At 35.4% G+C, this 23,518-nt stretch overlaps 2 protein-coding genes across 5 annotated transcripts in view; one reads left to right on the top strand and one right to left on the bottom strand.

Annotated features, from left to right (window-relative positions):
• LOC109040657 (E3 ubiquitin-protein ligase TRIM33) overlaps positions 1–8,728 on the top strand; it is a 73,088-nt gene extending 64,360 nt beyond the window's left edge. For both annotated transcript variants that reach the window (XM_072302097.1, XM_072302096.1), the window contains exon 14: positions 1,897–8,728. In XM_072302097.1, coding sequence (XP_072158198.1) covers positions 1,897–2,452 — 556 coding nt within the window. In that variant the 3' untranslated portion in view covers positions 2,453–8,728. The remainder of the gene's footprint in view (positions 1–1,896) is intronic.
• A 408-nt stretch (positions 8,729–9,136) lies between these two features.
• Positions 9,137–22,868, bottom strand: LOC109034057 (uncharacterized). Of its 3 annotated transcripts, XM_019046988.2 has the most exons (6): positions 22,584–22,868; positions 21,325–21,515; positions 20,034–20,216; positions 19,342–19,621; positions 17,484–17,757; positions 12,550–12,692 (listed from the first exon to the last, which is right to left on the bottom strand). In XM_019046988.2, the coding sequence occupies exons 2-6, from the start codon at positions 21,508–21,510 to the stop codon at positions 12,686–12,688; spliced, it is 930 nt and encodes a 309-aa protein (XP_018902533.1). In that variant the 5' UTR covers positions 21,511–21,515; positions 22,584–22,868; the 3' UTR covers positions 12,550–12,685. The 3 variants fall into 3 exon arrangements, with proteins under 3 accessions (XP_018902531.1, XP_018902532.1, XP_018902533.1); XM_019046986.2 differs by lacking the exon at positions 17,484–17,757 and having other exon boundaries at positions 9,137–12,692; positions 22,584–22,867; XM_019046987.2 differs by lacking the exon at positions 17,484–17,757 and having other exon boundaries at positions 9,137–12,692; positions 21,325–21,512; positions 22,584–22,867.
• Positions 22,869–23,518: the final 650 nt, after the last annotated feature.

The raw sequence follows: 23,518 nt of genomic DNA, 5'->3' as shown, positions 1-23,518 counted from the left end.
TGAGAAATCAAAGAAGAGGGGGGGGGGAAAAGTTAAACTTTTCAGAGTCGGAATCTTACAGTTAATGAGTCAGATGAGATTTTTTTCTCTCGGTATAACAAAATTTGCCAACCTAAGAGAGATCCAAGTTTTACGACTCTAAGTTTTTTATGTGAGAAGAAAACAGAACCACATTGATGACTGAGCAGGTTTCTGATTTATACAAGAAACAACTTGGTGAGATTTCAACTCGTTCGCTTCGTTCTCAATGTCTGAGCAGCCCTAACAGATACTCATGATTTGTCTACACTATTCGAGTCATTGACATTTCATCGTCTCAGATTCTCTGCCAGACAATTCATCACTGGAAAATTTCCCAAAGGATTTCCATTGTCGTCAGAGAATATAAGGAAAGGAGTGATTATTTTCAGCCAAAGTTTCTGCATACTGAATCGAGTGTAAAATTACTGACATAATATTTGGGTGTGTTTTCATGTTTTGGTTATAAGATTGGCATCAGCTATGGTAGGCAGGTGTAGAGACTAGTGACATGCGAAAGGGGGTATTTTTCAACAATTCAGCAGCTAGCAAAGATTAAGAATGAAGATAGAAAAATAAAAACAAAAGGAGAATCTAGAAGAGACATTTCGACGGTGAAACTACCAAACCACGTATCTCGGTTTGCGACGTCGCAGACTTCCTGTCATACTTTATTTTTTAAATGAAAAACTACTTAACATCCAGTCTTGAAAATTTCTGTGATTTTTCATCTTTGTGCGGAGAAAATTCCGTGAAAATTTCAAAGAATGATATTGATTTGGTCTACTTCAAAAAAATAAAATGTGAGCGTAGATTTTTAAACACCGCAAACGAGATACGTGGTTTGGTAGTTTCACCGTCGATTTTTAAGACTGGAAAGACATTGGGCTGAGGACTAAAAGTAAATTAAAGACTTAGATAAAGAATTCTTGACTTTTTCAACAATGGACCACTAGACAAGGTATGAATTTCAGCAGTCTGATACATGTTACTTAACCAAAATTTCACGTAGAACACGATGCGTACAACGAAAATTACCGCAATCAACTCCTTTAGAAGGTATTCAATGATTCTTAATGCTTGAATTCAAACCATCTGCTCATGAAAACTCAATGCTCCACGTGATTCACATTGCGCGCTAAACGTTATCATGACAATCTGTGTGATATAAAAATCTGACAACCTCGATCTTGACGCTTTGGCTCAGCCATAGCAAATTGCCTATAGTTTGAACAACACATGGTGGGAACAGAACATTGCTCGATTGAGAAGCTTGCTGAAACCGTTGCAGTGCGCGATTTGACTCACGTAGAGCTTTGAGTTTCTTGTGAACGGGCAGTTCAAATTCCTAGTAACCAATGTGAAATAAAAACGTTAATATCTTCATTAGGAGTTGGTTTCAGTAATTTTCGTTGTGCGAATCTTGTTTTACGTGAAATTCTGGTTCAAGGACATGTATCAGATTGCATAAATTCGTACCTAGTCTAGTGGTTCATTATTGCCTCAAAGCGTTCTTTAAGATAGATATAGACAGACTCAATAATTAAGAAATTTTGTTAAAGTTGGAAAATATGTTTCTTAGATATCCATTCAGTAACTTTTTTCCCCTTTGAAAGAGCCTCATCAATGTATTGTTTGTTGGGGAATTAACACATAGGAAACTGAGCTAGTAATGAAATCTTCAAAAGGTGAATTGTTGCCAATGAATTGTTCCGATCCTAAATTTTTAGGTATGATTTTGGTTTTACAATTAAAGTATCACTCTATCTCAGCAGCTCACTTTGCTTGTTGATGACCGAAAATGTAATATTGTAAATGTTGAGCCTGACACGTCTCCGTAAATGTTGAGTTTTAATCTTGGTTTTTAAATTTTTACAGGGAGACAGAATCATGGCAGTGTCTTCTCTGCACTGATATCACTAATTTTGTGGCCGAAGCTCAAAACTGCAAAAGTAAAAAAGTAAAAGGTAAATTATCTCCAGGGGAACAGAAATTGATGGAAAGAATTCTCTTAGAACTATACTGCCAGTACGATCCCAGCATGCACTTCAGAGAGCTGGTCCCACAATCCTGCGCCGATTATTACCAAAAAATTAAGAGGCCCATCTCATTAGACATGATCAGAACGAAATTAAATCCTAACTGTGAGTCGGGCTACAAAAGTGTAAGCGAAGTCATTGGAGATATCAGGCAAGTTTTCAAAAACGCTTATGAGTATAACGATAAAGAATCACAAGTGTACAGTGATGCCAAGAGCCTGGAAGAATTTTTGGATCAAATGTTGGAAAAGTGGCTTCCAGACTATGCTTATGATGAAGGACTCAGAACATCTGATGATCGGGACGACGACTACCATATCCCAAGTGATGATGATGAGAGCTCTCAGCCTGCCAAGAAGTACAGGCGTGTAACTTTAGAAGATGACGAAGAATGACCTACGGCTTGCTCTGAAAATTCGGTTTTGGAATCGAACCCCTCACCGCTCCCCAATCTCAATACATCTACCTCAGAACCCACTGAAAGTAACCCTGACCCCAAACCTGTGTCTAATCCCTCCCCCAAGTCCGACGCCAATGATACTCTCCTAGCTAAACTACTTTTGAAGAAAGAACCTACCGAGAGAATCCATTCCGAAATTTCAGAACCTCATCCAGTAGACAATTTTTCATCCAGCCCTTTTCTTGTTCATCAGAATAAGGAGCACGAATCAACAGAGTCGTCACATGGTAATGTGCCACGTATTCCTGATAATTTTAATTTGAGCTTAAAGTTTGACTATGACTCGCGTCCTGTCTCGCTTGAAAAAACAAAATGTTTTCCGCAAGATAGAAGCAATCCTATTCTAGACAAAAATATGGCTTGTCCCAACTTACCCAGCTCAGTTCCTAATTCTTTCCTAAGTCCGAGTCCTGTGTGCAAAGAGTGTCCTCCAGTTAACCTAGAATCTTTCCGACCAGTACCTCCTCGAAGAGCCCCCGAGGTTCCTCGGAACTATCTTGATTGCTGCAAAGTTTACCGATACCCAGTTCCTGTCAGCAGACCTCCGCCTCCTTTTCCTACTTTCTTCAGACCACCAATGCCATTGAACACCAATGCTTGCATAAATTTTCCCCCCAGCAAACAATGTTGTGTTGATTTCAATCCCAACCGATTCCACCACTCTGCTAACCAGGGCATCTTAAATAGGCCAATAATTCAGAATAGATTTGTATCTCCCGTTCCATACAGTGGTTTTCCGCAAAACAATTTCATCCCATGCACAGTTGCAAACTGTTCCAAAAGTTTTGGTCAAATGCCTGCCTTATCGTTCATGCACCAATCTCACTGTGAAGATCTTGATATCAAACCTCATCATTTAAACAATCAATCTAACTTTTCTCCTATGTAAATAAAACTGTAAAGTTCACTCTGTCATTAAAGGTACAGCATCAAAGGCGCCATAAACATGCCAAGGAAGTATCAGAGGTTGGATCATTGCATTTCACTCTGCGTTATTTTACATGAGCTTTTATTTGTTGGCAGCAATCAAGTAGGAGTGAACATAAAATAATCATCAAGAACCGCACAAGAAAAAGTTTAAAGCTGCGTAGATAAGAATTCACTTGCATGGCATTTTTTCTTGTAAATTTAATTTATGTGCAGGTGAGTCCTTATTTTCATGGTTTTGAGAATTCTGCTGTTCGAATCCCTGTGTATGATACCAAAAATTTATCATGTTTGACTTGGACAAAACAGATTGTACATGCGCTTAAGATGCTGTATCTTCAAATCACTTAAGATTCAATACTTACTTGGAATCCATACTATCTTAAAAGCTGAAACTTAAAAAGAATGGATCATTTATTGTGATTTTTGCTGTATTTTCTGTGTCTGTTTATGTTGAATTCCGTGCAGCTGACTAGCCATCAAAGGGAAAATGCTTGGCATTAAATTTTTTCCTAGCCGTGTTTCTAGAATATTTTCTTTAAATATCTAGAATTTTAGAGAATTGTAATAATCGTTTAGACTAATTGCAGAAACAATTTTTTTTTTTTTTTTTTTTTTTTTTTTGGAGGAAGCAGATTAATACTGAATTAAAATCTTGTTGAGCAGATCTGGTCATAGGCTATCAATCAATTCTGTAGGTAAGGTCAGAAGATGTCAGGTCTCATAACGGGTGATTACTGGTAGTTTACATTTATTGATCGTTTTTTACAAAATTGTGTATACTTAAATTACCAAGGACAATTGGACGTATTTCTATCAAACGGACCTAAGCGCCATAGGGTGAGGAAGGTAGAGGGGGGCTTGGATTGGCGGCGGAATTGGGCGTCCGGCTTATTCCGTCCTATACTCGCAATGCAATTCCATGGCGCTTAGGTCCGTTTGACAGAACGCGCTATCCGGGATTCTAAATTCCTCAATAGGAACTCAAATTGGCGCTTAGTTCCGTTTGATAGAAATACGTCCAATTATTGACTCAGGATAGTTTCCATGTGAAATCAGTGTCAGTCATTCAAATCCAATGTTTTTCATTAATTTTTTATGGCGCTCATGTTTGCTCCGTAAAAATTAACAATCATGTGGTTAAGAAGTTCTTTCGCGTTTTGTAACAATCTACTTAAAAAATGAAATCACTGAAAGCATTAGAACTTGTGCTTTAATTTAAGTGATATCAGTGATTCTCTTTTTAATCTTGTCGCGAGCACTTGGAAAATGCAAGCATTATCGAATTATGATGCTTTGGCTTCAAGATTAAGGTTAACCTCTACAGAGCTTCCTCCTGTTTGTTGATAAATAAGTGTATAAGTGATGAAAAGGGCTGACATTATGCAGCATTTAAAGTGCAGTTTGCAAAATTTGGCCTCCAATTTTTAAGATCAAATAATTTTTTTCTTCACAAGTTTCCCTTTCAACAGAATGCTCCTACAAGTTAAAGAATCGCATGCATCAAGACAGTTCATATGTTAGTGTGTGGAGAGTATATTGTCTGGTTACTGCTATGTTTCGAGCTTGGGGTCTAGGAAATCGACTGTATTAATTTTCGAGTGGTTTCTGCAGTTGAGTCTGCAGGTTTATTTTTTCCATGCAATGATTGTTAAATAAGTACTTTCTTTATCTGCTACCAGAGTAGCCCTGGTAAATTTGCAATCACTTATCTTTGAATGGAGTTAAGAGTTTACACAAAAATAATGCTTAAAATGTAGTAGAAGTTTGTAGGATATAATAATTTGTTCTCATTCATCCATTAATCTTTTCCCCTTATCAATTATTAACTTTCAAAACAGTGAGTTTATGTTTTCACGAACAATAGGGTAACCCAAGAGCTAGACAATAATTAGTGACAAACTCGTGTCATCAGTTTTGACCACTTTTTGCACTTACATGGAAAATGGTTGTCTGCCATGTTATGGCTCATGCTACAACATGGCAGCCGACCATTTTTGGCTTTATTGACTGCGACCACTCAAAACAATAGCCTTACGCCTATTGTCTTAATTGGTGAAAACTTGTGTCGGAAGTTGCTCATTGAATAGCGTTTGGCTCTCGGACCAGAGAGATGGAGGTGCTTTATTTTTAGTGAATCATTTTGGCACAATGCTCAATATTATCATACATGCCAGGTAAATAAAATGATGCTTTTGATCAAAATTCAAATATATACAATGTTGGAAGAAGTCGGTTTAATTTTGCTTCCACCCTTGAAAAATGTACGAAATTTCATTACTTTTTGTTCCTTCCTTTTAAACTCTTCTGCAAATTGTTTTATTCTGTGTTTAATACCTAAAAAATTAATGCGCCAGGCCATGCATCTTTCCTTTCTATTTAAATCAGCTCCTAATCTCTTTTTCGATCAAAATTTGCAAGCGCCCCTCCAATAAAAGAAGAAAAAACTGTTATCGTGACTGATGAAAAGTTTTAAATTTTCTGAAAGACATTTGCAATCGGCAGTAACTCATGGAAGCAATCCAATGATAATTTTTTATTATCTATTCCTCTTAATGGAGGTATGTAAGATCGCCAGTCATGATCAAAGATAAAACATCTTTTCTGTTGAATAATACTAGACCTCTCAGTGTGTATTACTTTTATTGCATTATTGATGAGAAACAGTAACGCTTGAAATATTTTTTTTTTTTGAAAAAAAAAAAACACCTGAATAAAACAAATATTTTTTGTTTTTGAACTCACGATCAAGAATGGTTAAGTATTCCCTCGGAAAAGAACAAATTATGAGTAGTTTTAATTTTGTGAAAATTAGAACAATAATGGTTTTTACGCATTAAAAATGATTACTTGTTCAAAGATGTGGAGACAGCATTTGCAACTAGAAATGAAGTTAAGCTTATTTGAGCAATACTTCGTGTCGAGACAGAGTAGTAAAGCTCTTAGCAAACTCTTACTTATTGATAGAAAAGCGGTATAATAGGAAATTTTCTGAACTTTATAAAGAAGAAGTAACAATCGAAAGATTTTCATCTGATTTCGTTCTGAAAACCTCATCGGCCCCCTATCCTAGATGCAGTGCTGCATTGATTTTTTCTCTTGGTTCTTGATGCAAGTATTCCATATACATGTATTTGCCTCCATTTTAGATGTCTATCAATCATATTATTTTTCGAGCATATGAATAGGAAAGAAATGAGTGAAAACTATTTATAAGTCTTTCTGTTTTCACATTGATTATTATTTTGAAATCAGTATTTCTGTTTAAGTAACTATGATTTTTTGTTTTTCTCCTTCTTTCAAACGTTTGAACATAACAGTGTATTAGCACTTTCTGTGTACAAACTCAGCAACCACTCTCTGCCTGTCTAATGTGACCATCTATTCAATCTCAGAAGACAACATTCAGCTACACATCAAGCTCTCTCACCGCGGCTTGCTACATTTTTTTTCCATTTCGATGAAAAGGAATAAAAGTGGATCAGTAACTACGCATATATTTTTACGAAATCAAGAAATTTAATGCAAAAATGTCTACTATCGGACTTGAAGAAACCAAATATGAAGTGATTTCTTTTTCGTGTTGTCTACTTCCATCTCTTTGTCCATGCCGCTAACAGGACTGTATTTTTCTCAAAAATATTCTTCAGTGAAGGCTGAGCTCGGTCAAGTAGCTGACAAGATAATGGTTAAATTAGATGGAACAATGACTGTTTGTGGAATTTTTGTGTACTCGTAATAGATGTGCATGAAAATTAAAGCTCTGTTTGCCTACTAATTACATCTAATCGTTGTAGAACAGTGTTTATATGTATGTATTTCCTACCAGTTTTAGTCTACATAGAATTGAGAAAGAGCCTGGGCTGGAGGTAGATTAATCCCTAAGCGTAGTGCGGGAGGGAAAACACCCCTCCTCCCTCACCTTTTGCAAGCCCTTCAGCCCCCTTGTCTGTTTGACTTAAACAGAAAATACTGCAGAAGTATTACATGTTCGAATGTTGGAAAAAAAAAACAAAGAAAAAACAAGGAAAGTCGGGTTTCCATGAAGCGTATACATATTTTCTCTCTCCGTTTTGTATCTCTATCTCTTACCCTATTTATCTTTCTCTTCTTAGCACTAATAATGTAGAGAAGATACAATATCAAAGTACATCCATAACGCATTGAATTTTGTCCAAAAAAGGACTGGTACCTGCTCGATTTTGTATTCAAAATTCATTGGACAAATTAGCTTAGTATTGTCTTGGAAGATACATTTTTAATCGACAAGTACAGGGAATTTTTTTAGTTATGCGGTAGACTTGGTTCAGAATTTGTTAGTCTCTTCTTCTTTTTTATCCATTTTATCACTCTTAAACTACCTAAATACGTATTGGATCGTTAATATTTGATACTCCTACAAATGTCTTCTCCTTGAACTAACAAAGGCTCATTCTTCAATTCTCAGGTTTATCTGATGTAAGTCTACTTTTTTCATAGATTTTCTATCTGAAATTGTCAAGTGAATGCACGGAACAACACTCGACAGAGGTAAAACAGTTTTCCAAGTGTGTGGATATTTTTCTTAATGGGTCTTTTCTACCTTTCGTTGTCACTGTTTTCGCCGCGACAAGATTTTTTTAACATATGGGATCGCTTGCTTCCCTCTTCTTTAAGTAGGCATATTCTTAATCGCATGAAAAGACTTCTCCTGTGCACAGGACACTTGTGTACTTCGTTTATCTATTGCAGCTAATGCAAATTTAGTTTCAGTGTTAGTTATTAAAACTTTATCTCTGAAAGAAGAGGGAGTTAAATGTATTTCGTTTTTATATGCTTTTCTACCAGATCTTCCTTCTCTGTTTTAAATTACTGTAATTGATATTATCAATTCTTTATTCCTTCCCTCCTTGTTTTTTATTATGAAACTACTTGTTTCATTTCATTTTCCTTTAAAGGTATTAATAGTTTCATTTGTTGATGTTAAATTTTATATGATTATATCTGTTGTAAATATGTATCAATCGGGGAAGTATCAGTTGATTTATTTCTTGTACAAAATTTTTCCCGGGCAATGATCGCGTTCATTTAATGTTTCATATTTCAAAATTGTTGACCTATTTATTACGTAATATCATTATTTTATTCTTATTATTTTTGCTGTCGTCATTATTTAATATTTAAAAAGAATTAATATTACTCTTACTTTATCATGATAATTTATTAGCATTACTGTGTCTAGTACTTTCATTCTTTGGATTACTATTGCTATTTAATAAACTCTACTTCTAAAGATGACTTTCAACTCTCATTTCATTCTCATGCTCCTTTTATGTTATGCAGGGAAAGTTAGATCAAGGTAAGTCAAACGAGGGTATGCTCTTCCCCTACTCAAGCTTTCAAAATTGACTTAACACTCAGTTGCGTTGCTTTTGATTTAGTCTTGTCGGAAGTTTGTCCCAGGCGAAAAATCAGACCAATAAGATTAAATTTTGCATGACTGGAACCCGTTTGACAATGTCGGAAGAGAAATGCAGACCAATGAGAAATGAATATTGTGAAATTGGGAAAAAACCAATGCGACTAAGTGTTTTGTCAATTTTGGGTGGTTCTTATTCTAGGAGCATACCTTTATTTCAATTACCTAAAACTTAAGGTGCTGAAAAGTAAATGTTCCAGAAAATAAAGAAGAGATGTAAACTAACTTCAAAAATTTTGATCAAATATAGGTAATTATTTAAATAAATACATTTTTACAGATCTTAGATTAATCAAATGAAACAATAAATTATTTTCATACATACTAAGTAACAAACAAAATAAGAGTCAAAGTGTAGGTTTAACTTAAGTAGGCCTGTATGATCCGTAACAGACTGCATTTACATTTTAATAAATAAGAAATTATACTGGCACAAGGGCAGTAGGTAATTCAGGACTGACAGATTTGAGCTTAATTGATGACAAATTATTTTTTTCTTTCCATGCATAACTCCAAAAGGACGCAAACAATATAAGGAAAAATTAACCTCTGAGGTAAAAGATTGATCGAATCTCTAAAAGCTTGGAATAGTGAGTGTCACAAATAACTGATGCAACTTGAAAAAATGAGATTCGTCCATCCTACAATTAATGACCCACAAAATTCTGGTCTTCTGAACTTCCTTTTTTCTGACAAAGATGCTGATTGTTTCAAGGAATGAAGTTCCTTCACCTTTTTTACTACATGTTTCCTTTCCCATTTCAGCTTTTGTAGATAGCATAGGCTTTGGTCAGCTTTTTTTGTAGTTGTTGAACTTCTGATTTGGTGACCTTACAAGAGTGGATTCAATCGAATACAGGAATTGCCTAAAAAAATCCTATGTGGAGAAACTTCTTTCCAATGAGTGTGTACAAATAGAGTGATGGTGGTATGAGTGCAAACTACATTGAATTCTTTGTCTCTCTTTTTACTTCTACTCAAAGCAATTCAGCAAGAAACCAGAAAAAAGGAGGAAAACAGGGCCAAAGATATTTTTGAAAAATTGAGGCCAAATATAGTTTAATAGACTTATAGACGTGCAAATGCCCTCAGTTTCATTACTGATAAAGAAGTTTCAATTCAATGAGGCAATGGCTTATTAAAGGATACTTCCTATTATGTTTGACCAATTCATATAGGTTTGGACCCGTAACAGTAAAATCAGAGCAAATTAAAAGTAGAGAAGACAGAATGATAATGTATTGATTGGTTTTCCTGGGAAGAAATAAAGTTCACAACATGGCAATATCAAACTTACAATGGTTTTGAGCTCAACTGCAAATGCACGAGGGTAAGTCACATCACAATTACTGAATTTTTGATATACTGAAACTAAACTTCAGATTATCTAAAGGGAACAACTTATAGGGGCTGATATTATTTCCTGAATTTCTGAGTTTACTTGGTGAGAAAAAAAAATCAACGTATTTAGAGCTTGTTTTTGTCAACAATAACACTTAACTTGCATTACTCTGAGAATATTAATCACATTAAAAAATAAAAGCTAACTGAATTGTTGTTTCTCAAGTAAAACTGAGGCCATCTATACGTTAATGCTTGTGCTAATTACACATGCTGAAACTTTAAAATAAGTACGTGAAAGGAAGTATTGGAATGTAACAAAATTAAATTGAGACCCTACAGCGAAACAAAAACACTGGATCTAGCTGTTCATTACATTAGCTAATTGTCCAATAAGACTTCAGTTCTACTGCGTTGGATTTTGATCATTTCAAAGATTTTTTATTCATTGAAAAATAAATTATTTTTAACAGTGCGAAAAGTTGATGATAAGTAAGATGAGATTGTCTAGAATCTGCTGACAACCAAGGAGCTGTATTTAAAAATAGGTACGTTCACTGTCACCAAACAGTATGTAGGGGGAAAAAATTTCAGTCAAATGTTATGTTGATGATCCTTCCTTCTGTTCTGGAAATGTGCAGTGAAAACTTTACAAGCCAAAATCGATCAAATGAGATGAATTAGATTTAAAGGAATCACTGATGACTTTATATTTTAAATCACGAGGATAACATTACCAAAGAAATTTAATTTGAATTCAAATCGTTTTAACTTAAAAAAATTAGCCAAAAAAAAAAAAAAAAAAAAAAAAATGGATCTCTGATGGGTTATTGGATTCCAGGAGAACAATTTGATACAGGATACAATTGAGGACAGTTCCTGAAGGTGGCATGAAACTTAGGCGAGTGTGTTTTTCCTGTCCCCTTAATCTGGATGAGTAGGTAGTAATATTCGTACCTACGCAGCTGTTTTCCCAGACAGCGGCTGTTCGGAGAAATGAGCTTGTTCAGACTATTATTATGGGCCCTTCTTTCTGAGGCCTCCTCCGTTGCGAATCTAATTTAATTGCAGCAACTGTTCCCTATACTAACTTGTCCAGTAGCACTGACAGCGCCAAATCTATAAAATGTAGAATATTTAGGAGGGACATTTCTGAAAATCATCTGAACTTCTGCCAAGAAATATTCGTTCAAAAAATAATGCAAAATCGGAGGATATAAAATAAGACAAATTGAACAACTAAAAACTCAAAAAAAAATGTCTGATGTTAAAATGATGCACCTTATCAAATTAAAGTTAAGCACAGTGGTAGAATTAATTGTTTGATAGATTCAAATTTAGAGAACTTTCGGATTCAGGTTCAAATTTGTCATCAATTTCCGATTCTTACACAGGAAGAAATACACAGAAAAACAAAACAAATTTACTTAATTTTCTAGAGTTGAGGGAATGCAAAAAAGGTTGACTTATTTTTAGGTTCAAAATGAGAAAAATTTTCTTCACGGTTTTTGAAACCAGTATTTATACTTTTAAGAGAAAATATAGGTGTAGAAACTTTAATATGCATTACAGCACACAATATGATAGCTTTAAAAAAAGATCTCATTACAACAACTTAAGGATTTTTTTCCCCTAGGAATCAATCCTCTTTGGCGTCTAAAAAATAAATGATCATTTATCACCACAAGATAAGTGACATTCAGATTTAATTAATATTGCACAAGAAAGGAACAAAAATGAGAATTAGAATCAGAATTCTACTCAGTCTGACAGTGTTCCCTTGTGTCGGAGTACAAAGCCCCTCTTAATATTTCATTCTGTTGCCGGAAAGTGTTGGAATCTTGTGTGGTGAAGGTCATGGCCTGAGTCGGAATAAATGTCGTTTGAAGTGAATCACATATTGTAACAGGAGCATTTTGAGTGTGGTGAATTTCAATTTGTGATTGGGCGGAAGTTGGTATTTGGTACATTTGCGGTGTTATAAGATGTGGTCGAATTTGTTGTGTTACGACTGGAGCCGTTAACACGTGAGTAGGAAGAGGCGAGTGATTTTGATCAGTGCTTGACGATCTAGAAGTGTGAATTATTTGAGCTGGTGAAGGATGTGGAGACTGACTCATCGAGTGTGAACTGGAGGGCTCTGGGGATACGATGGCCGAGTGAACCATTGGTGACGTTTGTGCTTCGTTACTCGAAATGCATAATTTGACCTCACTTTCACTCACTGCCAGAGGGTCATCGTTTTGTTCACTATTACTAACATTATCTGCAGTATTCAATTCTAAAGACATTAAACTTTTGCCTTTGAGGCTCCTTCGACCACGAGGTAGCTTCGGTCCTACTTTGAAGTGAATTAGTTCCATGTGTCTCCTGAGATTTCTGGACTGCCTTAAGATCACTCCACACACTGAGCATTCCACAGGTAAATCAGACACTAACTTTTTAGCACCTAAACAGCCAGGCAAAACAAAAAAATTAAATGAATGATTAGAACAGGTATAACTCTCAAGAATCCTTACAAACTCGATGGAAATACAGAATAAAATAGCATACAATTTATTAAAAGTACTGAAAAAGTACCAGCTATAAACATCTGGGCAATAGATACTATTCAGCATTGCCAAGATATCTTCTTGCTTTAACACCAAGTCATCATTCGGAACGATCGGAAACATTCAAGAAACATTTGGTGGCTCTCAGAGAAACATTTTCATTTTTTCTATGGGTGCAATCAACAAAGTCGACTTTGCGAAGTCTTTGTTCCAGAGGACCCGTGGATTCCTGTCAAGAAATTGATTATTCTTTCAAAGCTGGAGCCAGCATTATGGTCCAGGGCCTAAATTTTGTTGCTCGTTAACTCCTTTCTGTGAAATCTGTAAAAACGTTTAATTTCATTGGGTAATCATTGATCCCTGATAGCTTGCACTGTTTGAATTTTACAAACGGAAGACTAGCCAATGAAAGAAGCTTAACTACTTCAGCTGGTGAATGGATAATTGGAGTTCATAATCGTTTTCTGACTTTCCGAGGAGTTCTACAAAGTAGTATCAAGGACTTTCAAAGACATGTTCAAGTACTTTCACGAAAGTGCAGAAAAATGTTGATGACTTTGAAGAATATCTTAAGAGGAGAACTTCTCTCTTTTGCATTAAGCAGATTGATACTTGGGTAATCTTCGAAGTCGGTAATAGAGAGATAGACCAGTCCTCTGATAAATCAATTGACAAAATAACCCAATGTTATAATATTCAATGACTCTGAAGTACCATTGGGCAATTTGGAATAATGAAGGATATTCAAAAACTTGGAAATTCTGGAAGGGGATTTAAAGACTGTTTAAGCGATCACAAATGACACATATCTTATTGTGATTTTAGCCTACAAACTCTGAACATTATTTGGGAAATCCTCCACCAAGTTTGGAAGTAATATGTGATCAGATCAGTTAAAAGGAACCTCATCTACCAGGAGAAAATTTTCCTTAGTTTTTTGCAAATGCATGGAGGAAGAAAATCTAAAAATTTAGGCGCAAGTTTGACTCCAAAATCTCAAAAGTTGAAGGATATATTAGCCCCACAGTGCCACAAAATTTCTTAGGTTGTCAAAAAATGTGATTTAAGTGTTTGCAAAGAGGTAAGGCAAATTTTCTCCTGGAAGGTAAGGTCCCTTTTCACACATCTTATCGCGTTCGCAGCTAACTAAGTAGGAGAAAGTTCGACTGATGAGACGTTGTGCGCAAAAAAGTATGAGGTATTTATGACAGAGTGCATAAAAAATTCACTTTTAAATTCTCTGGAACTGTAAGTTTACTGATTCCAAAAATGGGGGAAAAAACACAGACACACAGACACACAGACTATGGTAGTTCATCCCTGAGAAGGAAATAACAGATCCAAAAAGAGCAGTACACTCACATACTGAATCCAAAGAGAAATCCATGTAAAAATAAATAAATAATTCAAACTCGGGTGGAAAAAATATTATTTTAATAAATTATATGAAAATTTTTTTACAATATTTGCATTCTTAAAAATCAAAATTTAACTCACACGTGAAAGACTCAAACAAACCCTTTTTTGGCAGGTCATTTTATGGTTAAAATTTATGGCGAAACTTACAAAAAATTCATGTCTCATCTTAGATATTGTTTCCTTTATGACACACAGTACTAGATAAATGAGAACATGCCAATGGGAAGTCCACTGAAAATGTTAGTTCATACTTTTAGATTACAATATTTTTTGACAGGATCAATCTAAAAAAAAAAAAAAAAAAAAAAAAAAAAAGAAAATTGTGTATTCCAAATATATTGATGCCTTCCTACATTTTTGCGAGCAGATATGTAAGAAAAAACTTCAAGAGAGCTGATCTACTTAATTAAAAATACAAAATTCAAACTTTCAATTTTGTTCTATGAGACAATACTTTTGTCCGTCTAATTTTTAAAATAAAAACTTTCTAGTCTTAAAAAATTCTCACTCTCTTTTGCTGTTTTGCCAAGAGGAAAAAACATTGGGGCAAAAAATAAAACATTGCACCATGATTAAGTACAATAAAATTACACAAAAAAAAATTATTCAGCTGAAAAAATAATCTTCAGCTCTAATTTTGATGATCACAAAGACAAATCAACAATGATACCAACATCGTTCAAAAATGCCAACAAACTGGAAATGAGTAAGTAATAATATTACTTATCACTTCATTTTAAGTGAGTAGTCAAAGAATGGAGTTTTTTAATCTTTACTGCAGCGTTATTTGACCGAACTCTATTTCATAGACAATTCGATTTTTCGTTTTACACAATTAAGTTAATTACCATTAGGCAGTCACCCAGTGTCCCTCGTAGATTTTGATCAAGGTAGGCACGAACTTTTCTACGTTCAATGATACTGGAACCATACTTCGCTCTTTTTTGAGCCCTGAATCCTGGCACTCTTGACTCAAACGCAGTGCGTAATTTTGCTACTTTAGCGAGCGGCCCTCTTTGCCAATTTTATGAACAATTTTTTTGGAACTTCCAGGGCTTTATCTCAAAATCTGTGAAAGAGAGGTCCAATATTTTTACATGCAGATACTTTTGGCCACATTCCAATCAGCTTCTAGATGGGACACTGCATGGCCTCTCCTTGCCAGTTATCAATGAATTTGAGATTTAAAATAACGCTTCGACAGTATTTTTTTTTGGTGAGGAAAATATAAGTTCAACTGACCTAATTCGTAGAGAGGAATTATTTTTAATTTTCGTTAGCTGAAGCAACCTTCAATACATACTTACAAAACAAGAGGACTTTCAAAATATTTCATCATTGTTTTTTTTTTTGGAGGCCTACATCTAACTATACTCAAACACACACATTTGTACAAAATTTACAGAAAATTACAAAAAGAAAAAACGTGTTTACAAGCAAAAACTATGCTAAAATTGGAAAATAAAAGAATTCAATCAGGAACAAATTGAGACAAAGCAGAAATTCTGCAGGAGCCATGAACAATGATACAATTTTTTCCTTGTATCATTTGAAAAAGATAAGACTAAGTAATTCAGATTAAAACCAGAAGTGGCAAGCATACAGAACTTTCTGGAGTACAAACGACTTAAGAGGTTGGTGCAGTGCTGAGTAAGAATGAACTAAAATGTTGGGATATAAGTTTATTTGGTTGTACGTAATGATGTCACGCTTTTTGCAGAGTAATGAACAAGCTGCAAGAGTGCGTTTACTTTAGTTTCTTGAGGTAAGAGAAATTTTTCAGGATCATCTAGGATCAGAATATTCTATTGATAATAACATACCCACCAACACTGATTACATCAAAACGAGTAAAAAAAAATTGAGAAGATGAGGAGATACTGCGGATAACTCCTGGTGTACCAGCTTACTTTAAGCATCAAATTCTAAAACTTTACTTCGTTCAATCTAGTTGTGCGGATTTAATGTGTAAATTAGATTTGAGAATTTAACGGCTGTGAGATTACCGTTTTCAGTTGAATGTAACACAGTCATTTTGTGAGGTTTCGGTACAAAGTATGAGATCATTGATATACTTAAAATAGGAAAATTTTGTGAACATTGCTTAAGATTCACAATCTATGGAATAGCAGGAGAGAGAAAAAAGTATGAGAACATTTAAAACCAAGACTTTTAATTTTCCTGAGCATTTATGTTTTTAAGTTTACCAAACAAATGCACTAATAGGTACTTTTCTTCCTGTCCTTCCCCCCCTTCCCGGCAGTTTTACGTTTATAAGTTCACATAATCTGCAATAAGTTCAAGGAAGGAGAGATGAGGAGAACATTCCTATATGGAATCAATGCGACTTGAAAAAGAATTGATACTTTTCAAAGATTGGCTTTCTTAAAAAAGCATGCAAAAGAGAGAAATGAAACATACATATTTTAATTAAAAACCTGGGAAACAAAATAGTGGGAGAAAATTAAAAATGGGTTGCAAAAAAACCTGAAGAAAAATAGGTTGCAAACAGTATTTTCTATCATAAATGCTTTTATCAAAGTTTCATCATATTCCTTCAGGAGAAACACTTATTAACATGGTGAAAGATCAGCTGGAATTCGAAGGAAACTCATCACTGAAAGCACATTTCTTCAAAAGCAAAATAAAAAGCTTTACACGGACTTTGCAAAGTTGTAAAAAGTAAGAAAATTAAACAAGTATACAAAACTCATTATGTTTAATGCATAGGTGCGCTGAGAAAATCAGCAAGAGAGATGCTTAACAATAAAACATTAAATGAAGAAATGTATAATATCAGAGATAATCAGATTGAATGATTTTGTAAACTTCAGATCATAAGGTATCAGAATTGATCCATAATTGATACACATTTTTCATAAATGCCGAGAAATACTGAACTGAAAGAAAATTATATAATTAAAAATGTTGGAAGGATATAAAAATTAATAAAAAAGGAACTTCAGGGAAGCATTAAGCAATCGGTCATTAAAGACAAGACTCAACTGAAGAGATCGAGAATTTGTTGACTAATAGTCAAATGCTTAACTTTCCTCAGTTAGGAACTAAATCCACATATAAACAAAGGAAAAATAATTCTTGTAAATAATAGAAACTCTCCTCAAAACAAATTCTTATGCTGGAATGGTAACAAAAATTTTGAAAAAAAAAATAGACTCGATTTGACTTATAAATATTCTTTTGGTCATAAATGAAGAAAACAGAGTTGACAAGGAAAATATTTGGATGAAACAATTAGTTACACTTACGGAGGGACCTGAGTTAAAGACGTTATTGTTTTCGGAGATGAACAGGAAGAAGATGGAGAGAGTGAAGAAGTCGGCAGGGGCGACAACATACACTCGAGAACTTCCGGTTCTGATCCACTTGTGACTGATTCGAGAGGGTTGTTGAGCCGATATTTACATGCTGTCAGTAGATGTCTTCTCAAATTGCGCGCTTGACGTATGACTGCACCACACAATGGACAACCACAAGGCTGATCCGAAGCACTCCGCAAAACTTTTAGGGGTGGGGGCCCCGCTGCACAGACAGAATACGCATCATGCCAATTGAATCCCCCACCCCTAATAAAGCTACCCACTGAATACACTTAATACACCACTTGATACAGTTTTTGTTTCTTTCATTAGAGAGCAACTTCCACACTGACTGTCCTTTTATACTAAATCAAAAAACTTTTCTTTAAACCACGCAACACAAATTCAGGAGTGACAAACAGGGAAAAAATAAAAAAAGAATCATTAGAGGCAATACATTTTGCCATATATTACTGTAAAGTGCCAAAATTATTTGTGTTTTCAGGGGTTTTACACCTATTTTTCAGGTCACAAGAAACCCTATTGAACTCACTTTCTGGTTTGAACTTTCACTCTTAAGATAAGAAACTGTACAGACAGTATAGAGGGTATATCTTCTCAGGCTGAATGAAGAACCAAGTCATTGAATACATTTATTTAGATTCCAGTTTTTAGAATCTGCTCAACCAATTTACTTTCTGGATTGATTGATCAGTTTTGATCTTATTATTACTCACATTTAAAATATTTTACTTGGTCTTACTGTATCTAACTGTCCATGGAAAAAGGAACCTTAAGTAATCCCTAAAATTTCAAAATTGAGATACATATTGATAGTACAGCTTAGAGCAGTGTTCTATGGACAAAGAAATAAAGAAAGCCGAAACTAAAAAACTCCAACTCACAAAAATAAATTAAAATTGTTGACGCGTTTTGGGGCTCCCCCACCCCTTCTTCAAGGCTAAATTCCGACTCATTTCAGTTTTGGCCTTTCGACCCTTTTTAGTTTTGGCTTTCTTAATTTCATTATTTAGCTCATAGTTTGTTACCTCCATTGCCCGTTTGTTTCGTTTAATTTTGGTTACTTTTGGTTTAATTCTATGGACATTTTGGCTCAAGAACTTAAAAATGTCAAATGACACTGTTGTTATGAAGCTTGTAATGAAGAACCTTCAGTATTGAGATGTACCGACTCGAAGTTTTGATTTACTAAGTTTGGGACTCAATATGGTCAGATTGAATGGTAACTAGGTATACATCTTCTACTTATGCAAAAATTGTTAAACTTGAAACTCATTCGTGGGGATACAAGAGAGCAATACCCTTCCTTCAAATTCTAAGACAAAATTACTGACCTTGAAAAATTTGCCTCCTTACATTCAGCCCAATTCACACTATCAAACTTTTCATCCAACTCTTGGATAAAACTTGTCGGATAAAAATTTGGATAGTGTGATACTGATGAGAGAAAATGGCAATTTGCTGAAAAATTGGACAGAAATATGAATGTGATGTCACATTCAACTTTTCGTCCAACTTTCCATCCAACTGGCAGCACCAATTGAATAGAAACTTGAACAAAAAATTAGAACGAAATCTTCCGACCGACATGAGCCAAAGCTGTATCTTCGCGAACCGTGATGACGATATCACACTGCTACCGTAATTGAATCAAATTTTTTGGCGTCCAACTTTCCATCCAACTTTTCGTTAAATTATGTTGGATGAAAAGTTTTATAGTGTGAATTGGGCTTTAAGGTTCCTTTTCCGCAGAAAATCACACGTGAATAAAAGAAAATTGACTCACCTCCTTCTTCCCCCGATCCTTCATGTTTTACGGAGACCATACTATCCGACATGGAGGCTTGGACAGGATCAGTATTTTCTTCTCCTACTCGGGCCCATTTTTCTCCCATGCTGGTATTTGGTAGCTCAGAGCTTTTCCGTTTTACTTGTTTACGCTTACGGACAGGTAAAGCAGAACTACTCTCATCACTGTGCATCATACTAGTATTTGAGACAGATGACATGTCTACCGTGCTGGGTGTGACAACAACTTCTGGTGGATGATTCACAAAAACTGGCTTCTACGAAACACAAAAAAAATTAAGATCATCTACTGAATGAGAAAATAACTTATTGATTATTGATGTACAGATACAATAGAGTGAAAAAATTTGTGAGAGGTTGCATGATAATGACTGGGATCAAGTCGTAACTTAATTTTTTAATGATTTCTATTGTATTTTGCAGCTAAAAATGAGCCTGTAAAGATTTGAAACGTCCAGCCTTCTAAAGATATTAGTATTATTAGCCTTGTTTTACCCATTTTTTAACTTTTCTCTTCTATCAAATTCATATTCTTGTTAATGTTCTTGTACTGTCTTGATATCACTTTACTCAGCTAATTAGTTTACAAAATGCAAGAAAACAGACAAATATTTTATAGAATACTGACAGATTTAGAGGTATGAACAGGAGTTGAAAATATTGACTTACATCTGTTGACAAAATGGTGGGGGATAGAGCTGTAATGTCTAAACAGTGCGCAGCCTGAAGCAGAGATGGCAACTGAGATGGATCCACACTTACTTCTCCTTGGTAAATAAACGCCAGTAAAGCTTCTAAATCAGAAGCAGTGATTCCAGCTAACATTACGACAGGATGTTGACACTGAGTGCTCTGAAATCAAGATATTGTTCATTTAAGTATACGCAAAATAACGCTTATTTTAAAATATTCTACTGTTTTGTTGACTGGTGTATTCATTCAACTGAAAACCAGCTAATCTGAACAAAAATTGATGAAGATATAGCAGTCTGAAAGTAAAGTGTGTGAAGATTGCCCGAGACCAAATTGCTTTTCTTTCGATTCGACGATGCAAAAGGTGCTTCGAATAGTTGACTGGTTGATGAACAGAATATCTGACTAGTTGATCAGATCGACAAAATAAATCTGAAACCCTTTTTCCCATTCCATATAGAATAAAGTAGTAGAATCTATGCATTATTGATGTTCCATTCATTAATCCTTGCATCAATGGGCCTGTTGGAAACTTTTGCAAGAGCAAAAATAAGAGTTGTTTCCGAGAGAAAATGCCTAAAAATTCACGATGAGCGCATCGGCAAAGTCTGAAATGCACTCATAACTTCACAATCTGTGTGAGAAATTTGCCATTTTTTGAGCTTCCCGCTTCAATAACATACTATGGCATAGGTGAATATTTTGTTAGAGGAGTCGCTCCATCGTCGGCAATATTCATCATGGCCGACGCTTCCGCAGCTCCGTGTGTAATTCGAGGAGAGTTTAAGGTCATTCAAGGCGGACGAGGAAAATTTGAACGTAAACACGCCGATTGTTATCTGGTCTTATCCTAGTCAGGTGTTATCTCGTCCCATCACACGTGTTTTGGCGGAGTGGCGTCGTCATGATGAATATTGCCGACAATGGAATGACTCCTCTTTGCATTACTTATGCAGATTGTGAAGTTATGAGTGCATTTCAGACTTTGCCAATGCGCTCATCGTTATTTTTGAGGCATTATCTTTAAGAAACAACTCTTAGGTTTGTTCTAGCAAAAGTTTGCAACAGGCTCATTGAGTTCTTTTGAACACCTAATCTTGAGGATACTATTATACAGGATGTTAGAGTGGTTCTAGGTTCACATTGTTCTGTGGAGAAAGAAGAAAAAGAAGTAAAAAATGAATGAAAGAGTAAAACAATTAATTAGAAGTTTTAAAATAATGAGACTTAAATACATTTTTCCTCTAAACAATTCATAGTCATATACCTTCAACAATTCCATTAACAAAGGACTGGCTGCACTCAGTACCAACTTGTGGGCAGGGAAGATTCGACCACCCGCTGATAAGGTAACGTCGACCAGTTCTCCCTGCCCTCGAAGGATTTGAAAAGTGGATGCTAGAGATGACCCAAAATCACCCCAGGAGAGGCTGTACATCTGGTTGCTGCCCATTTCTTCTAGAGAAAACAAAACAAAAATGTATCAGAATAGTACCTGATGGTGTGTATCTACACATTGTTTATTCTTCTAATGTGTGAAAATATAGCACCAACCAAGTTGAGTGCAATGAGGAAATTTCTATAGGAGTGTTTTAGAAGTAAAGTTTGATAGACGGCACTGCGCTATTCCATACCTGGTCTGGATTTCGACATTGTGTTTGACGTAGGATTAGGGAACAGGAAGTAATTTTTTATGCTGTCTCACTATGCAACTCTCAGTTTCGATACAGAAACTGTCAGCCAAATTGCAAAGATAAGCATGAAAAAGAAACACAAAGGTCAGACTCAACATTTTTCATTCGAGAAAATAATTCTGAAAATGTCTACCTTCTGCAGAGATTTGTCAATAATTTCCTTTATCCTGCGATACAGGATCGGATGACATTAAAGTGAATAAATATACAGGGCCGCATTTGAAGTTGAGCCGTCATGATAAAACCTGGTTGTGCGTAGAGTGCACCTGCTTAGCCCAATGATTAGAACGTGCTAGATTTCATGTGACAAGAGGGTGCGAGTTGTGACTATCTGTGAGAATCCACCTTGAGGTAGCATGCCAGTTCGAGACACATGAAAAGCATTCTTACATCAGACAGCAAAACTCAATCAGTTGCTTCAAGAGATTGGCACACTTCTTCATAAGTCTGATTTAAAGTTTAACAAAAGCCTCTCTTCAATTAGATTCAACCTTATTAGCATGGAATTTTTTCATGAGTACGGTTGGCATTGCGGCAGCCTGGATGCAATCTTAGACCTTCCCAGCTTGGGCATAGTTCTCAGTTGGTTCAAACTGCTATGAACATGGTGAATTCAAACAGATTTCCTTTCCTCCAAGAATGTCTAACTTTTAAAAATGAGCCACTCTTGCCTAACTCAACGGCGCTGGAATACCTGCTTTCACAGACTCATCAGTTAACAGTAAGCAGTTGTCTGTGCTGAGACTTTAGTGTCTACTAACAGATCGTGGATCTTACATCCTATGACGAACTAAGATGGATTGAAGGTACGTATAAATAAAAATATCACTACCTGAATGAAAGGAAACTTATTGAAGCATCAAAATTGACACAGGGGAAAGTTTCAGAGAAAGAGGTTAGGTGAACGCGCCGACATTCTAGACACGAAAAAATTCACTAGCAAGAATTACTTCCAAGGAAAATTATACTTGGGACATTAGTCACTTGGGATAACTGATGGGGAATGCACGGAGATTTCCAAACAGACGCAATATCAATGAAAACTATTCTAAAATAGTCAAGGAGAGAGAACAAAGCCAGCCGAGGCAAACGATTCTGTCTGACAACAACAATGTTACAGATGAAGAATTCAAACAGAGTGAACAAACGAGAGTCTGAGGGCGTGTCACTCCCTGAGTATGTATACTACACGGTATTCATATAAGTACACTTTAATAAGTACTAAAAATTGTAGCGACGTGACCTAAGTTCCCTCAGTTTTGCCTCTTCAGAAAATCATGAATTTTCCTAGTATTTAAATTTCACGGAACTGCAATGAATTTTGTCTCTCATTTTTCAAAGATGAGCTCAAAATTTGTAAAAAACCTGGACCCTATAGACGCTATTAGTGCCACGTCACAGTCGGTATCGATTGTATCGAACTGGATCCAAACAATCAAACATAACCTCATCTTGACACCTCCCTCCCAGAATTTCACTGTCAAAAGCCAAGAAACTGGAGTGGCATAGGAGTGGCCTAAATCATGGTGGCCCTCGTGGGTATTTTCACCTTTCTGAAACTGCTTTATCCCGTCAACTTAACAATGCGGGAACGTTCCGCGATTAAAAGAGCTGTCTCTAACACAACTTTTTTCTCAAACTGGGCGAATTATCTCTGAAATTCTTTAGTTTCATATTGAATAGTAAGGTTATGTTTGATTGTTTGGATCCAGTTCGATACAATCGATACCGACTGTGACGTGGCACTAATAGAGTCTATAGACGCTA

Source organism: Bemisia tabaci, chromosome 7 (assembly GCF_918797505.1).
Source record: "Bemisia tabaci chromosome 7, PGI_BMITA_v3".
NCBI classification, from domain to species: domain Eukaryota; kingdom Metazoa; phylum Arthropoda; class Insecta; order Hemiptera; family Aleyrodidae; genus Bemisia; species Bemisia tabaci.
The sequence above is the reverse complement of the archived record's forward strand: the minus strand, read 5'-3'. Positions and strand labels throughout refer to the sequence as shown.